Source organism: Rousettus aegyptiacus, unplaced genomic scaffold, assembly GCF_014176215.1.
Source record: "Rousettus aegyptiacus isolate mRouAeg1 unplaced genomic scaffold, mRouAeg1.p scaffold_m13_p_13, whole genome shotgun sequence".
Lineage (NCBI taxonomy): Eukaryota > Metazoa > Chordata > Mammalia > Chiroptera > Pteropodidae > Rousettus > Rousettus aegyptiacus.
In genome coordinates, this window is record NW_023416288.1 from 45,155,264 (window position 1) to 45,182,484 (window position 27,221).

Sequence of the window (27,221 nt, forward strand, 5' to 3'; positions counted from 1 at the left end):
CAGCCGCCGAGTTCCACGAGTTCCACGCCGCGGCCCCCGGCCGCCCGGCCCTCCCGCAGGCCTCGCTGCGCTGCGTCCGGCCACTGCCCTTTGTCTCTGGACGTTTTCCCAGTTGTCACAGTCCACGATCGTTAGGCGAGCTGACGCTTCTTAACTTAAGGGTGAAACGGTTTGCGAAGAGTCTTGATTGGCCCCCTCAGTTGATGTCGATGTCAAATTGAGAGGAATTACGTAAAAGCGAGGACCGACCTGAGCGCCTCGTGGTGCTTATCTCAAGACCCCCCCCCACACTTGGCTGTGCGGTAGAGACGCGTGCGGAGTCCTGCTCGCGACCGCGCCCTCGCTCGGCGTCGGGGCGGCGGGGCCGGCCGCCATGCCCCCGTCTCATCTCCCGTTTCTCCCATGTGCTTCCCCCCCCCAGAAAGGTGCTTGGAAGACCATGAGCTGGTGGTCCAGGTGGAGAGCACCATGGCCGGAGACAGTAAATTTCTATTCCGGAAGAATTATGCAAAATACGAGTTCTTCAAAAATCCCACAGTGAGTGTTATCTCCTCGGGTTCGGGGCGTGGAACTTTTTCTTGAAAACCTTGCGGCTGATACTGGGGTTTAACAGGAGCGGATTGTACAATAACTGCCCGAGATCCGGGGGGCAGCGCGGACAACCGGAATCACTGTCGAACTGAGCACGCCTCGCTCAGGGCTCAGCCTGTGCTGCTTAACTAAGTACCTCCGTGCTGGCCCAAGGCCTTCGCGCGGCCCCCAACAGGGACAGCGGGAAAGAGGGGTTGTGTCTTGAGGAGAGAGAATGGAGGAAAAGGGGGTCTTCAGTTAGAACAAACTGGCCAAATACGTAGCAGGATAAGTACTCGTTATTCTCTGGGAAGAGCAAACGTTATTTGTAACTATTGGTGGAAGAATGAGCAGAGAAATCAACGTCCAGGTGTGTTCTGCTCGTCTCCTTGGGTTTTCCTCTCTTTCCTTGTCTACTTTTTTTTTGGTGGGGGGGGTGGTGAGGGGCACGTGTCTTGAACAGCTCAGGGTGCCGCACACTTGCCCCCACAGGGCCTGCCCCGAGTCGCGAGGCAGAGCGTGGAGGCCCGGGCGAAGGCCCGTGTCAACGTCAGGCCCCGATAGCGTAGCTGCTTTTTGTTTGAAAGAAAGAATTCCGATCCCTGTTTTGGGTGATGCACCAGGAGAGGCTTGTCCATGTCACCGTGCTCATCACTTGGCTTCGGGGGTTCTTGGTCTCGCGCCGCATGCTTGTGCCGCTGAGGGACGGTGTGTGGCAGCCCTCTGCCTCAGGGACACTGCGCGACACGGGTTCGCGTCAAGCCTGGGACGCCCAGCACTTGAATTCAGCATTTTGGGAAACAGTGGAGCCTTTCGCAGCGGATGTGTCCTCTGCGCGACAAGGGACGGGGAAGGACCGCCGTTTTAAACGCGAGCGTGCGCGGCTGCCCCCGAGGCGCGCCCTCGAAGCTGGCGCGCCGGTGAGCATGCTTTCCCCCACTCCGAGCCTAACTTGTAACATGCTTGTTTTCCCGTTTCCTCAGAATTTCTTCCCGGAGCACATGGTCTCTCTGTGCCAGCAGCCGAACGGCAGCCAGACCCAGCTTCTGCAGGTACTGGGCGGGAGGGGGCGCCTGGGTCCCAGAGGCCGCCCCGGAGCGGTCAGGGCACCTTGCGGACACTCAGAGCGATCGTAATCCTGATCACGGTCACTCGGAGCAGCTGCACCCTTCACCACGGTCGGCCTCGGTCCCTGCCAGGGCCCAGAGTGGCCAGGCCCAGGGGCTGACTCCGGGGCACTGCGTGCAGCCGGGCTCGGGGGGAAATGGCGTTCGCGCACAGGGGCAGCTCCCTCTGCCGGGGACGCAGTCTGAGCGAGCGGAGTGGGGACGGAGAGGCCGCGGGCCCCCCGGCTCCCCTCGGAGCGCGGGCGAGGGCGAGGACAGCGCCTTAACTGTCCCTGTGCTTCCTGAGGCCTCGGCCCACCCCCCGTCCAGGGCTGGGCGCACAGGCCGAGCACACTTACGGCGGAGCCCTGCTGTTCCTAGGAAGCGGGGCGCGGATGGGGCACAGGCCCGCTGCGCCCCCAGACACGTGTCTCCTCACAGCAGGTTAAGGGGGAGCGAAACAGGCGCGCCTGGCACCAGGTGTGAGAGAAGCTGCTGACACTCGGTGCCCACAGACTCCGCCCGGGGGCGCTCTCTCCCCCGTGGTCAGGGCCCAGAGGCGCCTCTGCCCGCGAGACGGGGCCCCAGAGCTCCGTGCTGTGGCCTGCCCCGAGCCTGCGGCCCGCGGTGCCCGGCAGGGGCTGGGGGTGACCGATAGCTCCCCCAGGTCCTGCACGGTGACGGCGGATCAGCTAAAGGCTGGGTGGGGGGGCAGCACAGGGATCCCTTGAGACTCCCGAAAGCTGGCCCAGGTGTCCCAGGTCTCTGTCCAGCTGGCCACCCACCTGCGGGAGGACCCGCCGTGCCCCCTCGGGCGGCCCCTGGGAGTAGGCAGCTGGGACAGGGGCTGTCATAGGCCATTCCGACAGGCGTGCGTGGGCAGGCAGACACCGTCTGCACACGTTCCCCGGGGAGGGCGCACGGGAACGTGCCCGCAGGCCGCCTGCTCCCGTCAGGGGCTCCTGGCGCTTCCTCCCCCCACCCCTGATCAGACAGGGCATTTTATGGAAAATAGAAGGAAGGGCAGGACGCTTAATCGTGCCGGCCTACAGGGAAACGTGGAGCTTCGTGCTCGTCGGCGGGGCTGGGGAGGTCCATTTGCTTGTCCGTGTTTATGCACCGATTACATTCTGCACAACACCAGTGTAGAGGGGATTTTTAAGGCTTTTGAAAGGAAGCGTATTGTTTGAAAACTCTCAGCTTGACCAAAAGAAGAGTGTTTGGTAGTTCAGGAACATGCCGGAGCGTCGGTCAGCGATGCTTCCGTGTGTCTGACCGTCCCCCCCCCCCCCACAGACCTTCCTGAACACCAGCAGCTGCCCCGAGGTGCAGGGCTTCCTGCACGTCAAGGAGCTGGGCCGCAAGTCCTGGAAGAAGCTCTACATGTGTCTGCGGAGATCAGGCCTTTACTGCTCCACTAAGGGATCCTCGAAGGTGGGTGAGCAGCCCCCGCGTGGCCACACACACGCAGGGGTGCAGGGTGCCACACGGTGCAGCACGCCTCAGACTCCTCCAAGCTCGGGACAACTCGTTGGGCTAACTGTGTAGCGCCTACACTGGGAGTCACCTGCCTGCGGGTCTGCCTGGCACCCCAGGGGATACCTGGGACCCAGGAAGCCCCAGGCCACGTCAGCCCTCCGCCCTGGGCCTCGGGCGAGGGGACGAGGAGCCGGATCACAGCCACCCCTGGCATCCACTCCGGGCTGCTGTAGAGGTTTTGTGGACGACATCGGTCTGTGCCCTCCCAGTGGGGGAGGCGAGGAGCCCTGGAGCACAGCGGCAGGCCCCACAGAGTCTCCGCTCCTCTCACCGACTCTCCGTCCTGGCCATGTGCGCCCCGCAGCTGGAACAGTGCCCAGCTGACCGTGGCCATGCCTTTGCCGCTGAGAGCTGAAAGCTCTTCTGCTGTTGCCTGGAGGAGGAGGGGGGAGCGGGGGTGACCCCAGGCGGGGCTGCGAGTGAGCGCCGGGCTGATTCAGTGCAGCTGCCGAGGACGTGAGCCAGAGAGGAGGGTGTGGGCGGGGGCCGGGGCCTCTGCACGGGGGAGCCCTCCCGCCTGACGCAGGGCCTGCAGGGAACGCTCCCAACCGCCCAGCTCTTCTCTGCGGCTGACTCACGCCCTCTGAGACGCCTGCAGCCTGCAGCAGGAGGCAGAGCTGGACTGGGGAGTGGAGGAGAAGGGAGGGACCAGCCCTCGGCGAGCAAGGCGCGGGCACGCTCGGGCTCTGAGCACACAGCGCGGCTAGGTCGGTACGGGTCCTGCTTTCTGAGCTTGTGCTCTTCACTGTGACCCTCCGAGTCCAGATTTTCTTCCATTTTCACGTAGAATTTTTGGATTCGGGGCTCCTACGTGGCAGAGCGTAGGACCCATCCCGGTGGTCTCCTGCCTGACAAAGGGAGGCCACTTTCTGGCGGGTCAGGAGAGTCCGGTCTTCACTCAGCGCTCACCACGCAGCGGCTGTGAGCTGCAGACCGGCGGGGGAGGTGCGCCGAGAGCCCGCGCGGCTCCCCGGGCGAGCGCGCACGTGCTCCTCTGGCTGTGCGGGAGTGCTCCCAGTCACCAGTCACCGATGGCCTTTTTGTTTTGCAGGAGCCCAGACACCTGCAGCTGCTGGCTGACCTGGAGGACTGCAGCGTCTTCTCCCTGCTTTCTGGCAAGAAGCAGTACAGCGCACCCACGGAATTCGGCCTCTGCCTTAAGGTACGCGCACCCCCCCCAGCCCCGTGTGCACCCTGCCCGCCAACGCTCACAGCTCACATACCGCCAGAGCCTTTGGAATTCAAACAGTAAACCCTTCTCTCGGCTGTTGCCTTTTTTAAACAGAAACATAGTTTCACACTGGCTGTATTCATTCATGTAAAAATACTCTTTGTGTCCTTACGATGTGTCAGTCCCTGAGTAGCTCAGACGTCCAGAGGAAAGCAGGATGGTAACAGCTGTCCAGGGCCTCGGTGGCCTAGGCTACGGCACTGGCCCCTGGAGCTGGGCTGTGGCCTGAGCCCGGGAGGGGGGAGCCTCCCCCCAGCGCGTTGGGTGGCCTCCAGGGTGCGGGTGAGCCGCCGCCTTCTATGTGGGCTTCTGGTCACTGGGATAAGAGTGACCCCAGCACTGCTGTCCCTCCGTGTGGATGTGAGTGGGGCACATGATCACATATTTACTCATATAGGCACATGTGTGTTTCTACATGTGTGGGCACATATACACATACACTCATGGACACAGAGACATGCCCACACACATGAACACATGTGTACACATGTACGCACACACAGACATGCATACGTAAGCGCGCACACACACCTATGGGCAGGGCCGGCTCCCCCCACCCCCAGGGTGTGCGGGGTTGTGCTGACGTCGCTCACCGCTGTAGTAGGTAAGATTTGCGGGGCCCCCGCCCCCACCCCGCCATGTCCTGCTAAGGGTTTTGCCTCCGTCCTCTTCCTGAGTGTCCCCCATCCGCCCTCTGTGAGTAGCGTGCTCCTTGGTCTCCCTTTCGAGCCATTGCTCCGCCCACCAAGGGGGGCGCAGGGAGCAGGAGCACGTCCAGTCCTGACACCGCCCTGAATCTTGTGGGTCTGCAGGTAACAGGGTAACGGGGCCCCTCGGAAGCAGCCTACAGCTGAGGTGCAGGGAGGCCCCGTGGCCGCGGGAGGGGCTGGAGGTGGAGCCAGGCGCCCCTCCCCCCCACACACACGGCCCAGGCGGTGCCTCCCTGCTGATCCTGCAGCCTGGGCTGCAGGCAGGGTGGTCACTCCTGCCCCTCACTCCCCCTTCAGGCTCCCAAGGCAGGGAGCTGGGTTGGCGTCTGCCCAGCATTGCCCCGCCTCTGAGGTCAGAGGGCTCAGGCAGAGGCCCAGCCCAGCGGCCCACCCCCTCTCCCCGCCCCCCCCCCCCCCGCCCCCAGTTCTCCCCACCCCAGACAAGCTTGCTGTGGGTGGGGTCCCCGCCCTCTGCTTGTGGTGACCCCTGACCCGTGGGCTGCTGGCCTGCCACAGTCCCCCTTCTCTCCGGTGACGATGACGTTGGTGTCACACTGAGCCCTGTGTAGGGCCCTCCTAGGGACGTCGGGGGCCCTCCCCAGCCCGGGCTGGGGCCCCTCCCTCGCCAGCTCCTCCCCCCCCCCCGCCCCGCCCCGCCAGGGCCCCACCTCCAGCCGCCTCCTCAGGCCCCGCCCCGTCACGCCCACCACATTGTCCTGCCCTGGCTGGCGTTCCATCCGTGAGCGCTGAGCCCCCCAGTGGAGGGCGGCTGAGAGCGCAGCCCAGGAGCAGGCCCAGGAATGAAGATGCCGACGGGGACACCTGCTGGCCTGTGGGGATGCCGGCGCCGTCCGGCACGTGTGGGGCTCCGCTCTGCGGGGACGCCAGGTTCGCTGGGCCCGGCTCACCGGGGCTTCCTTTACCTCTAGCCAAACAAAGTCACACACGAGGCGAAGGGGCTGCGGCTGCTGTGCGCGGAGGACGAGCAGGGCCGCTCCTGCTGGCTGACCGCCTTCCGGCTGCTCAAGGTACCACGGCCGCACCCGGCCCTCTGCCGCGCCCGCCCGCGTGCGGCTTGCCGGGCGAAGTCACGCGTCGGTCGGGGTGCCAGGAGCTTCTCACGGGCTTTGCGGGAGGCGGGGCCCAGCCCGTGCTGGCTTGGGCACGGCTGACATGTGGGGCCGCGTGGGCCGCCCGTGCATTGTAGGACACTCAGCCTTGTCGGCGTCCCCCCTGGATGCCACAGCACCCCCAGCGGCTGAGACAACCACACACGTCTCTAGACATCGCCAGGTGCCCCCCGGGGCTGGGCGCCGGGGCTAGAGGGCCAGGAGCAGCAAGGCGCGGGCCGGACGGGCGCAGCGCTCCTCAGGAGGGTCGCTTCAGAGCAGCCATGAGCAGCCCGGCTCCCCGAAGCGCAGGGCCGTGAGGGACACGTGCGGGGGCGCGCGACTCTCCGCAGGGCCGCGGGGCGGAGTGTGCGTCCCGGCTAAGTTCCGGGGGCGGGGGGGGGGGGGTGATCCATGCACGGGACCTGCACGTGCAGGCGCGGCGCGCTTCCCGGCGGACGTCGCGCGGGTGCTTGTAAAGCCCACGCAGACTGCAAGTTAGCCCACCCAGACCGACCGGCCGCGGTCCGGGGGTCGAGAGGACACCTGTGGCCGACACGGGCAATGGCCTCAGAAACTTGTTACTGCAACCCTGGCCCGTGGGGAGGCTTCCAGCTGCTCTGAGACTCGGGGAGCCACCTAACGGGGCGAGCGGGAGGCCGAGGACGCCCCTCGGAGGTGCCGGGAGCCTGAGCCAGGAGGACAGGCGTCCCGCGTCACTCTGCCCCGTTTCTGCCACTGACAAAACAAAAGGGGACCAGAAGCGAAGCGTTCGTTTCGTAGGAGGAAGCCCCGCTCGCACACGCGCGCGGGATGCGCCCTCAGAAGCCAGATTTGACCCGAGTGCCCGCCAGTGGGGCTGGTAGATGCCTCACGCGATGCCCGTTCACGGGGGGACTCTGCAGCTATGAAAACCACGGGCCAGCTCTCCGGGCTCCCCTGGGAAAGTGGGTGTGCTGCCAGGGATGAGGGCCCGGCGCGAGCTGCACCCGAGGAGGAAGGGGGCATTGTGTTCGCCGTCCGCTCCGACCAGCGCCGGGGCGCCGTGGGCGGCAGAGCCGCGGGGACCCACAAAGCTCTCTGCGTCCGCGGGGTTTTATTTTCGTTTCTGCTCCGCGCGTGGAGTCCGCGTCGGCGCGGGGCGCGGGGGGCTGGCCGGGCTGACCCCTGCTCTCGCCCGCAGTACGGACCGCTGCTGTACCAGAGCTTCCAGGTCCCGCTGCAGAGGAGGGCTGCGTTTTCGTCCTTCTCCCCGACGGTAAGTGGGCCGCCCCCCAGCCAGCGCCCACGTCCGCGCCTGCCGCCCCCGAGGGCCCGTGTCGGGGGAGGGGGCCAGGAGAAGCGAGCCGGCAAGTCCCGCAGCATCCCGCATCCCGCGGGCTGGCTTCTGTGGTCCGCACAGGGGACTGCTGGGAGCACAGCCCTCTGCCGCCCACCCGTGCCCCCCTGGGGGGCGGAGGCGCATGCGCGGACCTGCTGCAGCCGCAACTCCTCCCGCCCCATCCTTTTCCTCCGTGGGCTCCAGTGCCAGGGGCCCCGCAGACAGCCCTTTGCTGCCGAGAGCTGAGGTCACTAGTGGGTTTTCAGGGTTCTCAGCATGTGCCGTACCTCCTGAGGTGCTGAAATGTCCTCTCAAAAGGCAACCTCGCAGGTCCTCCAGCGGCCATTCCGTGTCAGGTTCTGCACAGAAAGGCCTTGCGTTTCGCGCCGAGGTGGCCAGCAGCCGCCGCGGCTTGGTCACTTGGTTTCACACGCTCGTGGCTCTGTCCTTCCAGCGCAGTGTGTCTGAGAACTCCCTGGTGGCCATGGACTTCTCTGGGCAAACCGGAAGAGTGATCGAGAACCCAGCGGAAGCCCAGAGCGCAGCCCTGGAGGAGGGGCATGCCTGGAGGGTGAGCCGCGGCCGGCCTCGCTGTCCCCTGCTGGTGACACCCCCAGGGGTGGCCTGCAGGAGAGTGGCTTTGCGGGTGGGGGGGCGAGTGTTGGGAGGGGAGGTGGCATTGAGGTCTCCACGGGTAGGTGGTTGGCACTGCGGGGCCCCCCGTGAGTGCCTGGCCACGCCCCACAGCCTCCGGTCCCCAGGTCCCCAGGGTGTCTGAGTGAGGACCCAGAGGGGGGCGGGGTCTCTGGCCCGTGCAGACCTCCTGCTGAGGTGCTGTTGGTCCGCAGAGAGCTCGCAGCCCGCACCCCAGCGGGTCCCCGAGGTGCCTACCACCTCGCCCTGTGGCCTTGAGTGGTCGCTTTGCAAGGATCCAGTCCCCAACCTCCAGGCGGGAGCGTATCGCCCAGGTGCCACGCTTTCCTGAGCGCCGAAGACAGTGTGTAAAGCCTGCAGCTCTGGCCCAGGGCGCACCCAGAACTCGGCTGCAGAGGGACCGGAAAGCAGCCCCACCCCCCGCTCCACACCTGGGGCCTCCGAGCCCAGAACGTTTAGGCCACGCCCGGTGTGGGAGGCACCGTGCCCTCCTGCTCGGATGTGCCCCGTTCCCAGCACCTGCTGCGTGTGAAGCGAGTCTGCCCCCAGCATGGGGCCTTAGGGGGCACTCAGGGTGCTCCTTGCTCCACTGGCCAGTGCCCTCGCCCCAGGCGTCCTGCCCCAGGACGCCTGTGGGTGCTCCTGGGTGCTCCTCCTCCGCACCCACTAACCATTTACCTGTATTTCTGAGCAGAAGCGAAGCACACGGATGACTGCCCTGGGCAGCCAGAGCCCCCTGCACCCTTCTAACCTCAGCTCAGGTAAACGCAGTGCTTGGGGCGTTTGGAGAGGGCGGCCGCTCCGGAGGCCAGGGGCCCAGCGTGCGCCGGGGGCGGGGGGACAAGGCCGGGCCGCAGCGCGAGTTAGCCGCAGGGCCGGGACCCAGCACCGCCCCCTCCCTCCCCCGCAGTGATCCACCGCACCCAGCAGTGGTTTCACGGCAAGATCTCCAGGGAGGAGTCCCACCGGATCATCAAGCAGCAAGGGCTGGTGGACGGGTAAGGCCCCGGGGGGTCTGGTCGGCGCCGCGCGGGCCTGGGGCGGTGGGCAGCAGTCAGGTCCTCATTAGAGGAGAGGGACGAGTGTTATGGGCCGGGCCACCAGAGCGTGGGGGGGAGAGCGTGCGGGGGCGGGGGGCGCTGCCCGCACTTTCCAGCGTCACCCTCCGTTTCTGTCGAAGCCGAACTGTCAACACAAGCAAGTTTTCTCTAATAAGGTCATGGGCAAAGGGACAGAATGTTTCTGCTACACCTGTTGATTTATGCAGTAAATCAGCTTTTGCTGAGAACCACCCTGGACCTCTCTGGCTTGAAAGGGCAAAGCCGTTTTCCTCACGCCGGGGTGCCCCAGCGGCTCTGCTCCCCTGGGCCGGGTCCGCGGGGGCGGCAGTGGCTTCCCTCGCATGTCCCGTGTCCCTCGTGACGGGGCGTGTTTCCAGTGGGCTAGCCTGGGGTCACTTACCGCGAGGCCCTCTCGGGGTTCTCGGTCAACAGCAGGCAAACCCCAGTGCGCAGACAGTTCTGCAGGCTGGCACCCCCGCAGTCACAGCCGGGCCGCGTGCACAGCGCCGTGGGAGGACTGGCCGGGGCCGTGGGCGCAGCCCGTGCTGGATGCACAGTCCCGGCAGCAGGCGGCCCCTGCGGAGAGCAGCTCGCGTCCCCGCGGGTGCGTAGAGGGGGCCACACTCTGTCTTGCTCCGCGGCGGGCCGCTCAGAGGCCCTGGCCCATCTGCTCGCCGGAGCTGGCCGCTCCCACAGGGTCAGCGGCCAGGCGCAAAGAACAATCATCCGGTCCTTCGCCTTGCACAGTTTTGTTCTGGAAATGCAGGAACGCACCTGAGGGACGACAGTGTGGCCCAGTCAGTCCTCGCGCAGCCTCGGCGGGCGGCGGCCTCGTTCTGGCCGTCCCCTCCCCCCCCATCTGCCCCCCCCCTCCATTCTTCTGGAGTATTCTAAAGGAAATCCCAGAAATCCTAAATTTTTACCAGTAAATACGTTTCAGTGCACATCTCTAAAATATGAGAGGCCGGGCACGGGGGCCACTCCCAGGGCGCACGCAGCAGGACCCAGAGGGGGCGCGGCACTGCCGTGGGGTGGGCTGGGACGGCCTCGTCCAGACCTGGGTGTGTGCCCCGCGCCCCCGCACCCGGCAGGGAGAGGCTGCCGTCGGGTCGACAGGGTCCCGGGAGAGCCACGGCGCTCACCCGGAGCAGGCGGCGCCACACCCAGGCTGCCCCTGCGCCGCGTCCCGGCCGCATCCCGGCCCTGCCGGCGGCGCGGCTGAGGCCCCGGGGCCGCCCGCTCTCCTGCCCGCACCTCCCTCGCCGTCGGAGCGCCGAGCGGGCAGGCCCAGGCGGGCGGCCGTGCGTGCACGCTGAGCCGGAGCGTGAGCTGCGTGGCCACACTGGTCGGCGCCCGCCCTGGCGCCGGCCGCTCCGCTGGCTCGTCTCCCTGACCGCCGGCCTGGGCAGCTCCGGCCCTCCGGGAAGGAGCTCGCCGTCCCTGGCTCCCGGTGCGGCCTCGCTGCCCGCCCCCCACCCCCGGCTGTGTCCCCTCGGGATTGCCTTCCGCGTGACAGCCACCGCCTTCCAGAGGCATCGCAGATGACAAAGCCGAGCCGGAGAGCCAGGCCCGTCGTGCTGCCCCCGAGGGCCGGGCCGGAAGCCGGCCGGCTCCCGGTCAGCCCACATTCCAGACGTAAAACCATCAGGGGGCCGTAAAACCCCAGCCTCCGGGGTCGCGCCCTCATTTCCCGGGGTCGCGCCCCCGGACTGCAGGGCAGACAGGGCGGCGTCTGTGTCTGCTCCTCCGTCCGGAGTTAATGAAGGGGACAGATGAAATGAGAAAGGGGCGGCCCAGCTTTCCCTCCGGGCCGCCTCAGAGCCCTGCAGGCCCCTGGGCTGCTCGTAGCGGCAGCACATTTAGAATGAAGTGACTCGGGAAGAGGAAGCAGTTCAGTGAGGCAGGGAGGTCAGGGCCCGGGCCTCCCGCCCTGGCTGCTGCAGGGGGCTCCGGCCACATGGAGCCCGCGGGCCCCCGCCTCAGCCGAGCCCTGTGCGTCCTAGCTGGGGGGTCTCCAACATGTCCTGAAAGGTAGGCCCATGAGCCCAGGTGAGACCTGAAAACCTGGGGTCCCAGAGGCAGTCCTGGTGGGGAGTCCCACCCTAAAGGCTCTGAGAAGGCCTGCGGTGAAATACATAAAGCTGCTTGCTTTTTTTTTTTTTTTAAATCTTTTTCGCACAGGATTTTTCGGTCTCATTTGACTGCTTTTCATTTCATCGTTCTCATCGAGAAGCCGACCGTGCGGCTGCTTCCGTGTCGGGGCTTCTGGTGCCCCCCAGCCTGCCTCTCTGCCACTGGGCTGGGGTGTTGGGGCTTCTCCTTTCCACGTGGAGCCGTCTGTCCCCCAGCTCACTCCACGTGTCCCTGTGAAAGCAGTGACTTATGCGTCTTTGTGCTGTTTCGACTTTTTAAATCTATTTTATTTTGAAGTCATTTTAAGTTGCAGAAAAGTGGCCAGACAAGTAGTTCTCACGTACTTTCTGCCCAGTTACCACAGCCGTGCCCATCGCAGGCTCCGTGGCCCTCTCCCCGCCCCCTTCCTTCCTCCCGCCCTCCCTCTCTCTCCCGCCTGCTCCCTCTCTTTTGTCTGAACCATATGGGAATGAGTTGTGGCATGATGCCCCTTCAATCCTAATTATCTCCGTTACAATTTCTGAAAACAAGAACTTTTCCTTATTTAAACACAACATGTTACGAAACTGGGTCGTTAACACAAATGCAGCTCTGTCACCTGATGCACACAGCCACTTTTCCCGGCAGTCCCAGTTAAGTTTTGTTTGTTTTTTGGTTTTTTTTTTTTGCAAGAAAAAAAGCTTCTTAATCCTAAAGCCTCTCCTATGCCAGTGCGTTTCCTTAGCCTTCCTTTGTCTCCCGTGGGCGCTCGTCAGGAGCAGAAGCCAGTGCTAGGACGGGCCACGGTCGGGCGAGGCGGCTGGCTCACGCTCCGGCCGGGCCCCGTGGTTCTGGCCGGAGTGGCCGGCGGTGCCGTCCGGAGCGTGCGCGCAGGTGCTGGAGGGCCGTCCCGCTCCCGGCGGCAGCGTGAGGCCCCGCGGAGGTCGCGCTGGCCCGGTCGCAGCTCTGCAGCTGCTCCTTCCCCGTGTGGCGCACGGGGCCGCGCTTTGAGGCCGTCTGTCATCAGAAGGCCACCTGCTGGTTTGGCGTCCGTCGCAGGTCTCGGCCAGCGGCGACCCACGGTGGTCGCTCACGTGTCGCTCCTCCTCTGCGAAGCTGGGCTTCTGCTCCGTTCACTGCGTGCTCAGCTGTTGGCGACGCTGGTGTGGGCCCACCGGACTCTCTCGCTCTTCTGCCCCATTCCTCTGTCACTTACTTCGACGCCCAGATTCGGCCAGGCTGCCTCCCAGGCCATCATTTTCTCAGCGAGTCCTTCCTTTCTTGAACAGAACGTTCTAGCTGCGTCTTGCATTTTCCCCGCCTGGCCCTGTGGGGCTGCCGAACCATCGTCAAGGAGCCCCGGCCCCTTTCAACAAAGGGTGACATGTAGAAGCTGCCGTCTGGGCGTGCAGGGTGTCATTGGCACCAGAGGCCACCTGGGTGCCACGGCATCCTGAGCCATCACGGCTCCAAGCCTGTCTTACCTGACGGGGAGGGGCGTGTGTGTGCACGCGTGTGTGCGTTGGCTCACGTGTGCAAACGTGCACGCATGCACATCTGTGTGTAGGGTCTGGGTTTCTGAACGTTAACAGCCATTGTCCCCTCGCCCCCGGCCAGGCTCTTCCTCCTCCGCGACAGCCAGAGCAATCCAAAGGCCTTCGTGCTCACCCTGTGCCATCACCAGAAAATCAAGAATTTCCAGATCTTACCTGTGAGTACTGACGTCTTCATAGGCACCCTCGTTCCCTTCGCTTTCCGGCTTTATTCTGAACGCAGCTGCCAAGCTGTAAACTGCCCAGACTGTCGATCATGAAATAGCGTTCAGTTCCGCGCTCACGGGTGAGACACTGTGCAGAGTTCCTTGAAAGAGAAAGAACTTTGTTCTTTGGGAATGGGGGTGGTGTTTCCATAGAAATGTCGTGGGAAAACGGGGCCCGGTGCTGAGGCCCTGCACGCCCATGCGGCCCAGAGCGGCGGCCCACACGGCAGCCAGGGAGGGCGAGCAAGGGGGCGCCTCGGGGCCCCGTGAGCGGGCGGCCCAGGGCCAGCACGTGGGCCACGTGCACCTGAGGAGCCGTCTGACTGGGGCCGTGATGGTCCCGGGCAGTGCGAGAGGGCTGCGGACCGCCGGCCGAGGGGCCCCGCGGGAATTGTCCTTTCCCGCCACCCCACCTGCTTGGTCCTGGGACCAGGAAACAGCCTCTGCCCCGCACAGTCCCAGACACACCGGCGTGGGACATGCCTGTCGGCAGCCTGACCCGTCACCGCAGGGGCAGGGAGCCAGCCGTGCTGCTGGGCCCGAGGCCCGGGGCCACTTCCCGCCCACTCCGACCCCCGGCCCCCCTCCTCGCCCGCCTCCTCGCGTGCTCCTCAGAGTCCACGCCGCAGCCGGCTCCGTCCCGAGCTGTGGCCTTTAACCTGGCCGGTGCGCTTGTGTCTCTTAGTTCGAGGAGGACGGCCAGGTGTACTTTAGCCTGGACGACGGGAACACCCGCTTCTCTGACCTGATCCAGCTCGTCGACTTCTACCAGCTGAACAAGGGCGTCCTTCCCTGCAAGCTCAAGCACCACTGCATCCGCGTGGCCTTGTGACCTCAGCGCGCGCCTCGCTGACGCCCGGAGGGGCCGACTTGGGGAGGGGGCGGGGGGCGGGGGGCGGGGGGCGGGCAGTGCGTTGTCGCGGGCTCGCGTCAACGCCGATCCTTGGGAGCGGGACCAGTTTTTCAATGCCACCTAAATGAGGGGCTAGTTCATGGGGTTTGATGGTGATTTGTGGCTGCAGGTCCAGTGGGACCTCTTTCTGTGCCCACCACCCCGGCGGGTGCAGAGAGTCTTGGAGAGGGTCCGGCGGGACCCCCTTCTCAGCCGGCCACCCTGGTGAATGCAGAGAGTCTTGGAGAGGGTCCGGCGGGACCCCCTTCTGTGCCGGCCACCCCGGCGAATGCAGAGAGTCTTGGAGAGGGTCCGGCGGGACCCCCTTCTGTGCCGGCCACCCCGGCAGGCGTAGAGAGTCTTGGAGAGGGTCCGGCGGGACCCCCTTCTGAGCCGGCCACCCCGGCGAATGCAGAGAGTCTTGGAGAGGGTCCGGCGGGACCCCCTTCTGAGCCGGCCACCCCGGCAGGCGTAGAGAGTCTTGGAGAGGGTCCGGCGGGATCCCCTTCTGAGCCGGCCACCCCGGCGAATGCAGAGAGTCTTGGAGAGGGTCCGGCGGGACCCCCTTCTGAGCCGGCCACCCCGGCGAATGCAGAGAGTCTTGGAGAGGGTCCGGCGGGACCCCCTTCTGAGCCGGCCACCCCAGGGAATGCAGAGAGTCTTGGAGAGGGTCCGGCGGGACCCCCTTCTGAGCCGGCCACCCCGGCGAATGCAGAGAGTCTTGGAGAGGGTCCGGCGGGACCCCCTTCTGAGCCGGCCACCCCGGCGAATGCAGAGAGTCTTGGAGAGGGTCCGGCGGGACCCCCTTCTGTGCCGGCCACCCTGGCAGGCATAGAGAGTCTTGGAGAGGGTCCGGCGGGATCCCCTTCTCAGCCGGCCACCCCGGCGAATGCAGAGAGTCTTGGAGAGGGTCCGGCGGGACCCCCTTCTGAGCCGGCCACCCCGGCGAATGCAGAGAGTCTTGGAGAGGGTCCGGCGGGACCCCCTTCTGAGCCGGCCACCCTGGCAGGCATAGAGAGTCTTGGAGAGGGTCCGGCGGGATCCCCTTCTCAGCCGGCCACCCCGGCGAATGCAGAGAGTCTTGGAGAGGGTCCGGCGGGACCCCCTTCTGAGCCGGCCACCCCGGCGAATGCAGAGAGTCTTGGAGAGGGTCCGGCGGGACCCCCTTCTGTGCCGGCCACCCCGGCGAATGCAGAGAGTCTTGGAGAGGGTCCGGCGGGATCCCCTTCTGAGCCGGCCACCCCGGCGAATGCAGAGAGTCTTGGAGAGGGTCCGGCGGGACCCCCTTCTGAGCCGGCCACCCCGGCGAATGCAGAGAGTCTTGGAGAGGGTCCGGCGGGACCCCCTTCTCAGCCGGCCACCCCGGCGAATGCAGAGAGTCTTGGAGAGGGTCCGGCGGGACCCCCTTCTGAGCCGGCCACCCCGGCGAATGCAGAGAGTCTTGGAGAGGGTCCGGCAGGACCCCCTTCTCAGCCGGCCACCCCGGCGAATGCAGAGAGTCTTGGAGAGGGTCCGGCGGGACGCCCTTCTGTGCCGGCCACCCCGGCGAATGCAGAGAGTCTTGGAGAGGGTCCGGCGGGACCCCCTTTTGAGCCGGCCACCCCGGCAGGCGCGGAGATGAGGCTTGGATTCGAGGCTTAACTGGAACTATCGGCTTGGCTGGGCTGCCCAGGGCCCAGAGCAGAGCATTGGAAATGAGCTCTCGCCCTGGACACCCCTGACCTGAGACCCAGCGTGTTTACTTTTCCATGCCGATCCCTTTCTGCGCCCCTTTGTCTTCCGCGCCCGGGGGCAGTGGGCGCGGCTTCCCGGTGCAGACACCAGGTGGACGGCCTCGAGAACGAGAATGAACGGGCGGCGGGTCGGGGCGGCCTTTGCAGACGGGGCGTGGCCGCCGGCGATGGGGGGCGCCCGCCCTCTGCCGGTTGCCACAGGTGGATTCAGCTTCCAAATAATGAACACCCTCGCCTTTCCCAGTATACTTGAAAAGCTGTCTTTAAAACCACACGGTGTCACCCGTGGTCAGCCCTGGGCGCGCGTCGTGGGCCTGCGGCGGCTACGGCCTGCCAGTCACTGCTCCACGCGCCGGTGTCCGTGCGGTCGGCATGTCGCGTTGCCCACCCCCTGGGGCCCCCCTTTCTCTAGAAAGCTTGCCACCCCCCACCCCCCCAGCCCACGGCAGGGCTGTGTGGCGCCGTCGCAGGCAGGCCAGCCGTCTCGAGACGCGCCTGGTGCCCTGGCCTGCCGGCGGCGGGCGCCCCGCCCGGCTGGCTGTCCACCGCGGGCCTCGCCGCCCGTTCAGAGCCACCGCTGCCTCGCGGCCTGCGGCGGTGCCCGTGCCTCCGCAGTCCTCGCCCCTCGAAGACGAAAGCGCCCGATGAGAAGGCGGCGCGCGCCCAGCCTCCGGCCGTGGCCCGTGGGTTTCGCGCTGACAGCCCGGATGGAAGCGTCGGATGGCAAGTCGGCCGCACCGAGGTCTGCGTGCGACGACCCCGTCCTGCTGAAACCCCGTGAGCCAGCGACACAAGGCGGCCGCGGGCGCCTCTGCTGGCTCGTACCTCACAGCTGCGGACGCTGAAGAGCTTTATGGGCAGGACGCCACGCCCTGCCCCAGCGGCCACGACCCCCAGTGGCTTGACTGCTCCCCGTGCCCGCCGCCCCACCCAGAGCCGAGTCACCGGGCCCAGGAGTGGCCCGCTATTTACCCTCGGTCTCTGGCAAGCATGCGGACTGCTGTGGTGATAAGTGCGTTCCCTCTCCCCATGGAGCTGACCCGGCACCTGCCGGGCCCCCCCCGAGCGCGCCGCCCCACGCCAGCCCCCGGCGGGCGCCCCAGAAACGCGCACATCCACACGGACCGATGGGCTTCGGGGTGGCACCGACCCTCGCGAGTCGGTCCCTAGCTTAGAAATATCGTAGTTTACAGGCGACACTAGTTGTTTTCCATGAAATGTCTACATATGCAAATGAAGAATTTTTAGTTAGTCGTGTTTTTAACCATAAACGCTCAACTGTGTTTTTTTTCCTTTTGTAGCCAGCTCGTCTTTCAAGCCATTGACAGGTGAGTCTTGAGTCCTACCTGGCAGCATGCTGCCACCGAACGTCCCCTGAGGGACTGACTCTTCAGTGACACTCACACATTGTTCTCTTCACTGGTTGGAAGTAAAAACCGTAATACACACACACACACACACACACACACACACACACACAACAAAACTCTCCTGTTTACACAGACCGGTCTCCCCAGTGAGATGAGACCTCACGCCTCATCCAGTAGCCAGATAGTATCTGCAGAATTTCATATTTATATACGCATTTTATTTAACGGAGAACAAAAGCTTGGCTCTGACTTAGTTTTGCATGTAGCTCTTATGACATAGTCTTTCGTACCTTCCCGGCCGCAGTGGGTGTTGGCGAGTGTGGACTCCACACGGCCTCGCCCCGCGCCCAGTGGCCAGGTGCGCCACCATCACCGAATAGCCCGTCCCTCCAGAAGGCAGGTGCCCGGCCCCGCCCGCCAGGGGCCGAAGGACATTTGACTTTTATTTTTGTATTTTAATGACATGAATGTAAACGGGACAGCTCAGGGTCATTTTGGAGCCTGTTGACCTTATATCTCTGCCTATGATTTTCTTTGCTAAATGAAAGCTCCACGTAGCAACCTGGACTCAGTTGGGAAGGGAACCGCCAAATGCTTCGGGTGTCAGAGCCTTTTGTAGCCAAGCTCTGCTACCTTACGTCTTATAGTGTTCCAGAAAGTTTTGTTATTGTTTGCTAAACTTTGAAGAAATATGTGCCTCAGTCTATAAGTTTTGTCTTCTCTGTTCTGCACTATAACACCTGACGGTTTGACCCACCGACACACGTGCCGGGAGCGCCGCTTGCTCTCGGTAGCCCGCTGGCCCAGCTCGAGCCGCGGTGACCATTCGTGGCCTGACGTGTAAACATTTTCAGGGAATGCAGAAGGTGTTCGATCACCTGAGAGACAAAACCTTTATTCCATGTGCTTTGCTCCTCTCTGTACATAGCTTTTTTGGCTCATAATCCTAATTGTATACTTTCAGGTATTTTTGTACAAATAAGGGACTGATGTTCTGTTTCTTGTAATTCGAAATAAACATTAATCCAGCATTCTACATTTTCTATCGTGTGTGGTTTCCTTTTCTATATTTTGAAACACTCCAAGTGGTCAGCCACTAAAAACCTTGGGGAATTACTTAGAACAGTAACAGCACGCTTTCGTGCACTGGTTGGAAACGAGGTGGCCCGGCCGAGGGCGTGTGTCGTCAGGCTGTGTAGGCTTAGCTCTGGGCCGGGATCCCCTGAGCTGGCCTCCTGTCCCCTCGGGGGCCATGGACCTCACTGCTTCAGAGGTCGCGCGGTCACCACCGAGGGAAGCAGACACCTCTGGGGACTGACGACAGCTCGCACTTGCCGAGCCCACTGGCGTTTTGTCTGCTGCCGTGGGGGACAGTGGCGAGAGCCTGGGCTTTGCGGTCTAACAGGAAACTGGCAGAAAGAGTGAGCGAATGGACGTGGTGTGGCGCTGCCTGCCCAGGGTCTCACCTGGGGGACCCTGATGTACCACTTGCCTCCCCCACCCCCAGGCAGGGACTGTGGGTTAGCGGCCCAAGCCAGCCCTGCCCACCGGCAGGGACACGCCTGTGGCCTTTTGAACTCTTCCGTCACTCGTTCTCAGAACCTGAGTCCTGGGTCTTGGACAGCTCGCCACTCTGAGTCAGGCCACCCTAGCGGAAGGACAGCAGCCAGAGCTCAGCGTTCTCACGAGAGAGAGAGCGAGACTCGTGCCCGCAGGCCGCTGCGTGGGGCGGGGCGCGGGGGCGCGTCACGCGGACCCTCCACCTCTGCGCAGTGCGGGACGGCGGGGCCCCCGGGGCTGGGGGCACACAGCGCAGAGGCCCCGCAACGAGGATGGGCCTGCCGCGCCTCCTGCCAGCACCCGGGTGGGCGGTGCGGGCCCCGCCCCCCAGAAGCCACCGGGGCCCGGGGCTCTCACGGCACAGCCTTCACCCCACTGCCGACACCGGAACTTTGCTGGTTTTTAAAATGTGTTTTGAGCGATGAGCAAAATGATCAGAAGTGACTTGTCTAGTTATGAAAGTACTCACGGCTGTGCGAAGGGTAGAGTACCCTCTGCCTGCCCCGGCCCCCGAAGTTACACACCAACGAGAATTCGCTACTACTGCCAATGTCTGGTTTGATAGAAAAGTCAGGTTCTTAACGCTTTAATTGTCCCACTGGTAGCAGAAGAAAATGCTGTTGGCCGGGCAGATGTGACCTGGGCATAACGAGGTCACGCCAGGTTAGCGATGCTCTGTCGGGGGCGGTTTGGTGCCCCCGCCCTGGGAAGCGGGACAGTGTCTGAGACGTTCTTGGGCGTCACACCCGGAGACCACTGGGCTCCCGGAGCCACCCAGCACCCAGCACAGAAGCGTCCCACCCTAGGTGTCCACAGTGCCCAGGGCGACAGTGCGCTAACATTCCAGCCTGACCGTGAGCCCCATACACCCCACCGCCGCGAGAGGGAGGTGGGGACGTGAGGAAAGGGGCTGCCAGGTGCGGACGGACGGCTGGCCCGGGGCTGGCGGGCTGCGGTCCACCCGACCGCTCCCTCCCTCGCCCCGGGGGCGGGGGGCGCCTCCCGCCTGTCCTGCCCCGGGCCCTGAGCGAACCGCCCCCCGCGGCAGGCCGCACAGCGGTGCGCTCTCCGCGCCTTTCGTGTTTGAATGCGCTGCCATCTCGGTGACGTTTCCAACACGCCTCTGTGCCCTGCACCTCCACTTCACAGAACCCCTCCCTCCCCAACAGGTTTTATCCTTTGCTTGTTAAAGGAAAACTCAAGGCGTTAAACCTGGAAGAACAGGGAGGAGGGGCAGAGAGAAGAAAGGACTAAGCCACGGACACGGGGCCCGCGGCTTCGCGGCGTGGGGCTCAAAATGACCTCGGCTTCAAGGGACGGGGCGCTGGGTTGCTTACAAGCGCAGGGTCACCGAGGTGAGCAGGGCAGTCATTCCGAAGAACGCACTCCCCACGAGAGGCAGGTCCGGCGTCCGTGGTGGGACTGAGGCCTCTCCCGGGTCTGTCCTGGGTGACGTCCTGACAACGGCCATCCTTGGAAGCTGTTCCTTAAGCTGCCCGCAGGCGCACACGGAGCTGCAACCCCACTCACGGCACAGGGCAAGCTCTGCCCCGGTCTGCCCCGGCTGACCAGGGTCAAGGTCCGCCCTGGCGAGACTCGTGGGCCACATGTGCTTCGGGAACCCCCCCCCCCCACGTCTGAGCTCAGCCTCCTTCGTGCCAAGCGCAGGAGGGGTTGGGGGGGGGGGTGTCTGGACGCACCGGCTGTCCGCCAGGGTGGCGGGTGTTACCCGGCTTCGGTCGTGACCTGGCCATGGGGCTTCTCCGCTGGGGTAGCTTTGCCAAGCCGAACACGGGCAGAGAAAGGGCGCGCCGCCCCGACCCCCCGACCCCCCCCCACCTCTCACCCCTCTCTGCCCCTCACCGACCCCCCGCCCCCCCCGCCCCCGCAGGAAACTCTCCCTGGGGCCGCGGGACCCACAGCGCCCTCTGCAGGGCGGCACCGCCCGCCGGTGTCTGCAGCGCGGGCGCTTCGGGGCATGGAGTCCGAGGGCGAGGTCGCGGGCCTCACGGGCTGGGGGCGCGGGGCGCTGTGTGCGGGAGCCCCGCACAGCCGCCGCCGTCCACGACCGGCCCGGCTCGCGCACACACGTCCGGCCCGCACGTAAACGGACGGCAGAGCGGCTCGCCGCGTGGGGCCAGGCCGTGGGCCGGGCCGGACCACCGCGAGGCCGACGCCGTGGCCGGGCCGCAGGCAGCTCCTGACGACGGCCGGGCCCGTCGCCTGCGGGACGCAGAGGCCACCTCTCCGCAGACCTCCGTGCAGGTCCCGGCCGCCTCCTCAGCCCCGCCTGGGGGCCCAGCACAAGTCCGTCAGCTTTTGCCCCTCTAGAAATTTGTCAAAATCCCTGCCATGGTTTTGTTTCCCGTGTAGTAACTCTCATCTCAGCGGCTTTGGGAAGGAAGAGCTGGGACGTGCAGGCTCGGTGTGGGGGCCACCCACAGGGCAGGACGCCCTCTGCCAGGTGGCTCCCCACGGTGCAGGGCTGGCGCCAAGGGGAGACCTCCTGGGTCTGGGAAGTGGAAACGAGGCCCCTTGGGAACAGGTCAGATGACTGCGACTGGCTGCTTGGGTGTGAGAGAGGTCCAAGCTGCCGGGGTCTGCGAGGACGGGCGTTCCCAAGTTCCCGAGCCTTCCTGACCCAGGCCAGCCGCAGAGGTTAATGTTTAGCCAGCACATGAGGCCGAGGACCAAGGACAGGGAGCCCTGGGGGTCCGAGGCTTCAGGAAAGCGGCCCTCTGAGCCCCGTCCCCGGCTGCTACTCCCGGTCTGCCGTGCACCCCGGAGCGGGAGGCGCGCGCGGAGCAGGGCAGACGTGGGAGTTCCAGCTCCGGCTACTTCATCTCTGGCTTTGTGCCGAATCAGACGATTGCTGTCGTACCTGCAATATCTGCACCTTGGTTTTTGCCTCTCTGTGCTGAAGGCCCGCTTCCAGGCTAACCCGCCGGAAGGCTCCAGGTCGTTACCGGTGCTGCCCCGGGCGCTCGCCCACACTGCAGGAGCGACTTGTCTGACAAGGCAGGTGCCGAGAGCGATGCCCAGAGGCAAACACAAAACAGACCTGCCCTCTGCCTCGCTCCACTGCTTTGCCCGGAGCCTGTCCCGGTCTGTACAATGGGCCTGTGCACAGCACTGTGACGATTAAGTTACAAAGTCTGGAAAACGCCCCGCACACGGCAGGCAATTAATAAATATCAGCGCGTCCTTTGTCTTCGTTGGTCACTGAGAGATCACCTGATCACGCACTCTTGAGATTTTCTGTTTCCGTTTCTGATAAATGCTCCTATCTCTCCTAGTTCTCTTTTTCTTACTGGCAAGGTCACTTCGTGTTACGGTCTAACCCGTAACTGGCGGTGGGCGCTTAGGGATCTTCCTCCGCCTCGTAGGTGGTCTTTCTGGTTTCCATCGTTTGAAGAACAGATGTGAGAGTAACGTGATCAAGCTGATCGGTCTTTTATGGTCAACCCGGTAACGTCGATTGCTTAAGAAATCCTTCCCCGCCAAAGTCATAAGCATAATGCTTCTCTGTTCTGAAGAGTTTCCCTCTCAGTTACGGAGCCGACCAACCAGGAGTGTGTGTCTGTGCGCGAAGCGAGGGACGGGCCGAGGCCCCTCCCCTCGCGAGGCGAGCAGCCGTCCCACGCTCGGCCTCGTCCGTCCGTTTCCACTGCGGGTCTGCTGCTCCGGGCACATCGGCCCTCCTCTATTTGTGGGATCTCTTCTTCCGGGCGCCCCGTTCCGTCTCACTGGCCAGTTGTCTGTCCCCGCATCAGCTCCGTCTGTCTCGATGAGCGTGGAGCGAGGCCCCCCGGAATACTCCGTTTTGAGAGTACGTTGGCCGTCCCTAGACTTCTGCTTTGCAAATCGTATTTTAAGAGTCAAATAAGTGGGTTGTGATGTTAATTAGAAAGTTATTGAGATCTGTTCGTCAGCTTGAGGAAACTAACAACTACACTGTCAGGAGCCTCCCCCCCCCCCCCGCCCCCGCGCCCTTTCTTTCCAAGCATTTAGGTCTTTTCTTACGCGTTCCCTGAAGCATTCGCGTTTCTTCACAGGAGTCTTGCTGCCCCTTTGTCAGCTTGGTCCTCTGCAAGTCCTCTCGTCACTGCTGCCGCGGGGGCGGAGCAGGCAGCGCACAGCCGTCCTCGGAGGCGAGGGGGGCCAGTCCCGCCACAGTCCGGAGCCCAGCCCCTGTCCTCACCGCCGCTCTCCTCCGTCCCTTCCTGCCTCCGGCATAAACCCGAACCCATCCGCCCCCTCTCGCCCTGGCCCACGCCAACGGCAGTCCATGCCAAGCGAGGCCGGGGTGATTTCCTGCCCTCCCGAGCTTCCTGTGGCTGGCTGTGCCCCCAGACACAGGCCCGGCCTGGCCGGCCACAGCCTGCGCTCCGGGCTGCGTGTCTCCTCATCCGCCGCCACTCCGCTCACGGCTGGCACTTGGGGACGTCTCTCGCTGCTTGTTCTTCCGCGTTCCACCTGCCACGCTTCCATGAGATGCCACGAGTAGGCAGGGCCGCCCCCGGCAGGACGGCAGGGTGTCCTGCCGCCGAGACGTGCGGGCGTCGCTGCTTGGCCACCGCGAGCTGTGTGACCTTGGGCAAACGTCCTGGCCTCTCAGGACCTATCTCCTCATCTGTTAAAGGGGGACGATGGTCAGTAACAGCTACCTCATGAGGCGCTCGTGAGGGATTGAATGCTCCTGTACACGGGTCCCTGTCACGGAAGCCAGATGTCACCACCGCGAACCTCTGTGACACGCGGGGTTCCCTCCTTCCGCAGAGATCAGGGCTGGGGCGCCCCCTCCCCTGCGGTCGGTCGGTGTGCATCATCCAGGGCTCACCAGGAGATGGCGCTGGGCCAAGCTGCGTGCTGGGGTAGGGGTTTCCTGTGCAGGTGCGAAGGGCCCCAGTTCCCCTGCTGGGGGCCCGCAGATGCAGCCTCCGCCCCGGGCCCCAGACCGCAGGCCAGCCCTGTCCCGCTGGCCACCTCCGATCCCACAGAGCGCACGGCCCACGTGCACAGTGCGGGTGCAGGCTGGCCTGCCTCGCCCCCACGGCTGGGGGGCGGGTGCGCCTCCTGGCTGCGCCGCCCCCTGAGCTGGGTCCTGCCCACAGCACCTGGAGCCTTATCTCTGCCACACACCCTGCTGCTCGAGCCGGCTCCCTTCTTCCATCTGCCTGACAGAGTGGCATGGGGCCAGGTCCCTGGGCAGCCGCCGCCCTCCGAAGGGACAGACTTGCCCTGGAGGCCACAGTCTGTGGCCCGCTCAGCCCCAGGGGTCTCTCTCCACCACACAAGGGCACACGCTCTGTGACAAGGTGCTGCTGCATGAGACCCAGGTGGGTGGCAATCTAGGCAGAGTTCCTGGCTCCCGACAGCCACAGGCCCTGAGAGTGTGTGTGCACGCATGTACGCGTGTGCACGCGTGTGCATGTGCATGTGTGTGTGTGTGCATGTGGTGGGCGCAGAGGAACGCCCCTGCCCCTCCTGGCCTGAGCGGGCTCCACGTAGGCCCCCCACCCAGGACCCCAGGGCCCTGCGCTCACCTGGGAAGAGCAGGAAACGTGCCCCCAGCACCCACCAGCCTGCACAGCCGCACGCAGCTCAGGAAATAAATCTGCGTTTCGAGGGCTGGTACCTCCGAGGGTGAAGGAACGGGGCTTTGAATCAGGTGAACCTGGGTTCGGACCCTCACCTGCATCTGCTGCTCTCTGTAATCAGAAGTGAGGAGGAGACTAAGGAGCTTGGTGCCCTGAGCCTCCGTCCCTGCTGGCGTGGGGCCCTGGCCGTGCTGGGCAGGGGAGGGAGAGGAGCCGGCCCAGCGCGTGGCCCGGTGCTGTCACGGAGCGAGCCGTCCGGGCTTCTCGAGCCCGGGCCAGCCCGTCATCACCCCTGGAACGAGCCGGGAAGCCTGGGGCCGCTCAGAGGTCCCCGAGTCTCCGGGGGAGTCGGCCGAGTCTGGGCCGCACACAGTGGCCCTTTCCCTCGGCCTCTTGCCCTCAGCTCCTGCAGGCTCTGCTGTCTCCCAGGTCCTGCTCTGCTCTTCCCAGCCCTCACGTCCCGGGTGGTGGGGGTGGGTGGGTGGAGCAGGCGGCGGCTGGAGGGGGAGATGCTGCTGGTAAATAAGCCGAGCACGCCGCTGGCTCTGATTGGCTTTGTGGAGGCGGACACTCTGTCTACATAAATGGCAGTCACATCCTCTGTGCCTTTTAACTGTCACCGAGGAGAGGAGAGGACAGAGAGCAAGCAACTCCTGGCTGCTGTGAGTACCTCTCTTTGTCCTCTTAGCCTGGGGACCAGACCGGAGAGCCGGCTTCCGGCGGGGTGTGACCTCGGGCTTGGGGACGGAGGGAGATTCGCCTGTTGATTCAGCCGGGCTGATTTCCTCAGCGAGGACCAGGCGTCCGGCCGCGGGCAGGTGCGGGGGCCAGAGGCAGCTCATGAGAAAACAGGTGCCGCTTGAGCTGCCCACTTCCCGCGTGTCCTCTCTAAGGGACAAGCCGGGCGGAGCCGGGAACTTTGGGAGGGTGTTCAGCCGGCGCTCGTGGGGCCGCAGCGGACAGAGCGGAGTGAGCGTGGACAGGTTTCTGGCTGGCTCACGGCACCGCTGGAGCCCAAGGGCAGGAGGCAGGGCCGGGGAATGAGGGTGCTGGTCCAGGCAGACTCGGTTCACATGAGGTACAGCCCGACACCTAGAGTCCTGACTCAGCAGTGGAGGAGAGAGCAAAGGGCAACCACCTCCAGCAGCGTGGCTATAAAACCGGCTGGGGTGCCGGCTGTCGAGCGTATCTGCACCCCAGCCCAGTAGGCGGCGATGCGGGCTAGCAGGTGAGCGGCAGGTCTGCGGGTCGGGCAGCGAAGCCGGGGGTGCCGGGGGGACGAGGGGGAGGCTGGCCGCGCTGCCCAGCGGGCCCTCTGGTGTTTTCTCCGGGTTCCAGGGGAAATTCAAGCGGCCGGCTTGGCTTTCCCCCTCAAAGCCCCGGGACCCAGGCCCCTCACAGGCGACTGCTGATTCTCGTGGGACTACTTCCCTCCCAAAGGCAAACAAGCAAAGGGGAGGACGGCAGTCTGGGGGGGGGCAGCTGCGAGGCCCCGAGCCGGGGCAGAGAACACCCTGGGACCCGCGCGCAGGGCGAGGCGGGCAGGGCGGGGCTGCTCGCGTTTCTGGGGGCCAAGGGGTGCCGGTCCCCGCGGGCGCTTTCCTTTCCCTCTCTGGGCACAAGCTGGTGGCTGTGCCTCCGCAGACAGCGGGTGGGTTAAAACCGCCAGGATGAAGCAGCCCCCGTGGCATTTTATTTGGGCGGTCCTGAGGGTTCTGGGGGTGCTCAGGGCACATGGGGGCAATGCGTTGGTCACGACCTGCGCTGTGCACCCCCATAATCGGTGGGCTGGGGACCCTGGGCCAGAGGGACCGGTCTGGTCTCGCGGGCGCGCGGGGCCACGTGCGGAACTGCTGAGTTGGGGGCGGCACCGCCCCAGCTCCCCCAAGCACACTGCCTCATCACAGAGCGGGGTCCTCTTGCCGCTTTGCAGAGCTGTTGGGAAGATGGGGGTCGAGAGGTAAAGGGCTTACACCAGGGCCCTGCATGCAGTGACCGCTCAGCACCGTTCCTTCAGGAGGGAGTGGGGGACAGATGTGTCTCCTGGGGTGCAGACGACCGTGGAGCTGGCCTGTTTCTATTTCGGTCGGGAGCAGCCCAGCCGGGGCTCAGTGCCTGCTCCCCAGAGCCTTCTCTGCGTGTGGCAAAGGGGCGGGACCCCGAGCACACTGTGGGTGCCAGGCCGTGCCCCCCAGCTCCAGCCGGAGCCTCCTTTGTGGGCCGTGGGCGCTGAGGGCGCAGGCGGCACACAGCACACTTGCGCATGGACGCGTGTGTCCGGGGAGTCGGCCAGCGGCAGAGCCGCAGGTGCCCACGCTTGGCTCCCGCGCCTGGCCGTGTGGCCCTGGTCTGACACCAGCCCCTCTGGTGATGACGCACACAGGACAGGCGAGGGCATGACCCAGCAGGCCTGTGCCGGCCCAGCGGGCGGTCCGGAGGTGCCGGCTCATTTGATTTCTCAGGCCGTAGGATTGAGGACCCAGTGCGATGTGGCCTCAGGGTTTGATTCAGGGGAGCTGCCAATCCAGACTGCTCGGCCACGCCAGTGACAGGCCAGCACCTGCGCCTGGGGGAGGGGGCGAGGGTTTCACAGGGAGCCGAGGGGGCAACATTCGCCACCGACAGAGCTGAGACGCCCCAGAGGGTGCGCCGAGCACACGGAGGGGACTCGGGCGGCAGCAGGCGTCGTGAGACCACAAATCGATGCGCGACGCGGCCGCGGGGCGTTGCGATGATTATGAAAAGAAGCAACCGACTAGAACATGATTTAATAGACTCCCATCTCCAGGAGAGGCAGATGGCGCGACCTTTCGCGAACTATTAATATGACTCCAAGGGAATAAGGGGAAGGGATGGGAGGACCGAGGGGGAGACGAGGGGGAGACGTCAGGGAG

The 27,221-nt window shown here is 64.9% G+C and overlaps 3 protein-coding genes across 6 annotated transcripts in view; all 3 read left to right on the forward strand.

The window, feature by feature from the left end:
- GRB10 (growth factor receptor bound protein 10) overlaps nucleotides 1-18,203 on the forward strand; it is a 112,356-nt gene extending 94,153 nt beyond the window's left edge. Inside the window, exons 6-16 of the mRNA XM_036230514.1 lie at nucleotides 422-537; nucleotides 1,554-1,622; nucleotides 2,973-3,110; nucleotides 4,267-4,377; nucleotides 6,086-6,184; nucleotides 7,449-7,523; nucleotides 8,041-8,157; nucleotides 8,935-9,001; nucleotides 9,151-9,238; nucleotides 13,031-13,124; nucleotides 13,858-18,203. Coding sequence (XP_036086407.1) covers nucleotides 422-537; nucleotides 1,554-1,622; nucleotides 2,973-3,110; nucleotides 4,267-4,377; nucleotides 6,086-6,184; nucleotides 7,449-7,523; nucleotides 8,041-8,157; nucleotides 8,935-9,001; nucleotides 9,151-9,238; nucleotides 13,031-13,124; nucleotides 13,858-14,004 — 1,121 coding nt within the window. The 3' untranslated portion in view covers nucleotides 14,005-18,203. The remainder of the gene's footprint in view (nucleotides 1-421; nucleotides 538-1,553; nucleotides 1,623-2,972; nucleotides 3,111-4,266; nucleotides 4,378-6,085; nucleotides 6,185-7,448; nucleotides 7,524-8,040; nucleotides 8,158-8,934; nucleotides 9,002-9,150; nucleotides 9,239-13,030; nucleotides 13,125-13,857) is intronic.
- On the forward strand, nucleotides 14,137-18,203 carry LOC107512421. The gene is made up of 6 exons (XM_036230516.1): nucleotides 14,137-14,254; nucleotides 14,315-14,374; nucleotides 14,435-14,494; nucleotides 14,675-14,869; nucleotides 14,930-15,046; nucleotides 15,527-18,203. Exons 1-6 carry the CDS (start codon nucleotides 14,165-14,167, stop codon nucleotides 15,683-15,685), a joined length of 681 nt encoding a protein of 226 aa, XP_036086409.1. The 5' UTR covers nucleotides 14,137-14,164; the 3' UTR covers nucleotides 15,686-18,203.
- A 5,841-nt stretch (nucleotides 18,204-24,044) lies between these two features.
- Nucleotides 24,045-27,221, forward strand: part of DDC (dopa decarboxylase) — a 41,179-nt gene continuing 38,002 nt past the window's right edge. For 2 of the 4 annotated variants that reach the window (XM_036230518.1, XM_036230521.1), the window contains exon 1: nucleotides 25,432-25,555. The gene's annotated coding sequence lies outside the window, so the exon portion shown is untranslated. Of the gene's footprint in view, nucleotides 24,067-24,967; nucleotides 24,990-25,431; nucleotides 25,556-27,221 lie in introns of those variants that run through there. The other 2 variants (XM_036230520.1, XM_036230519.1) reach the window with 2 other exon arrangements.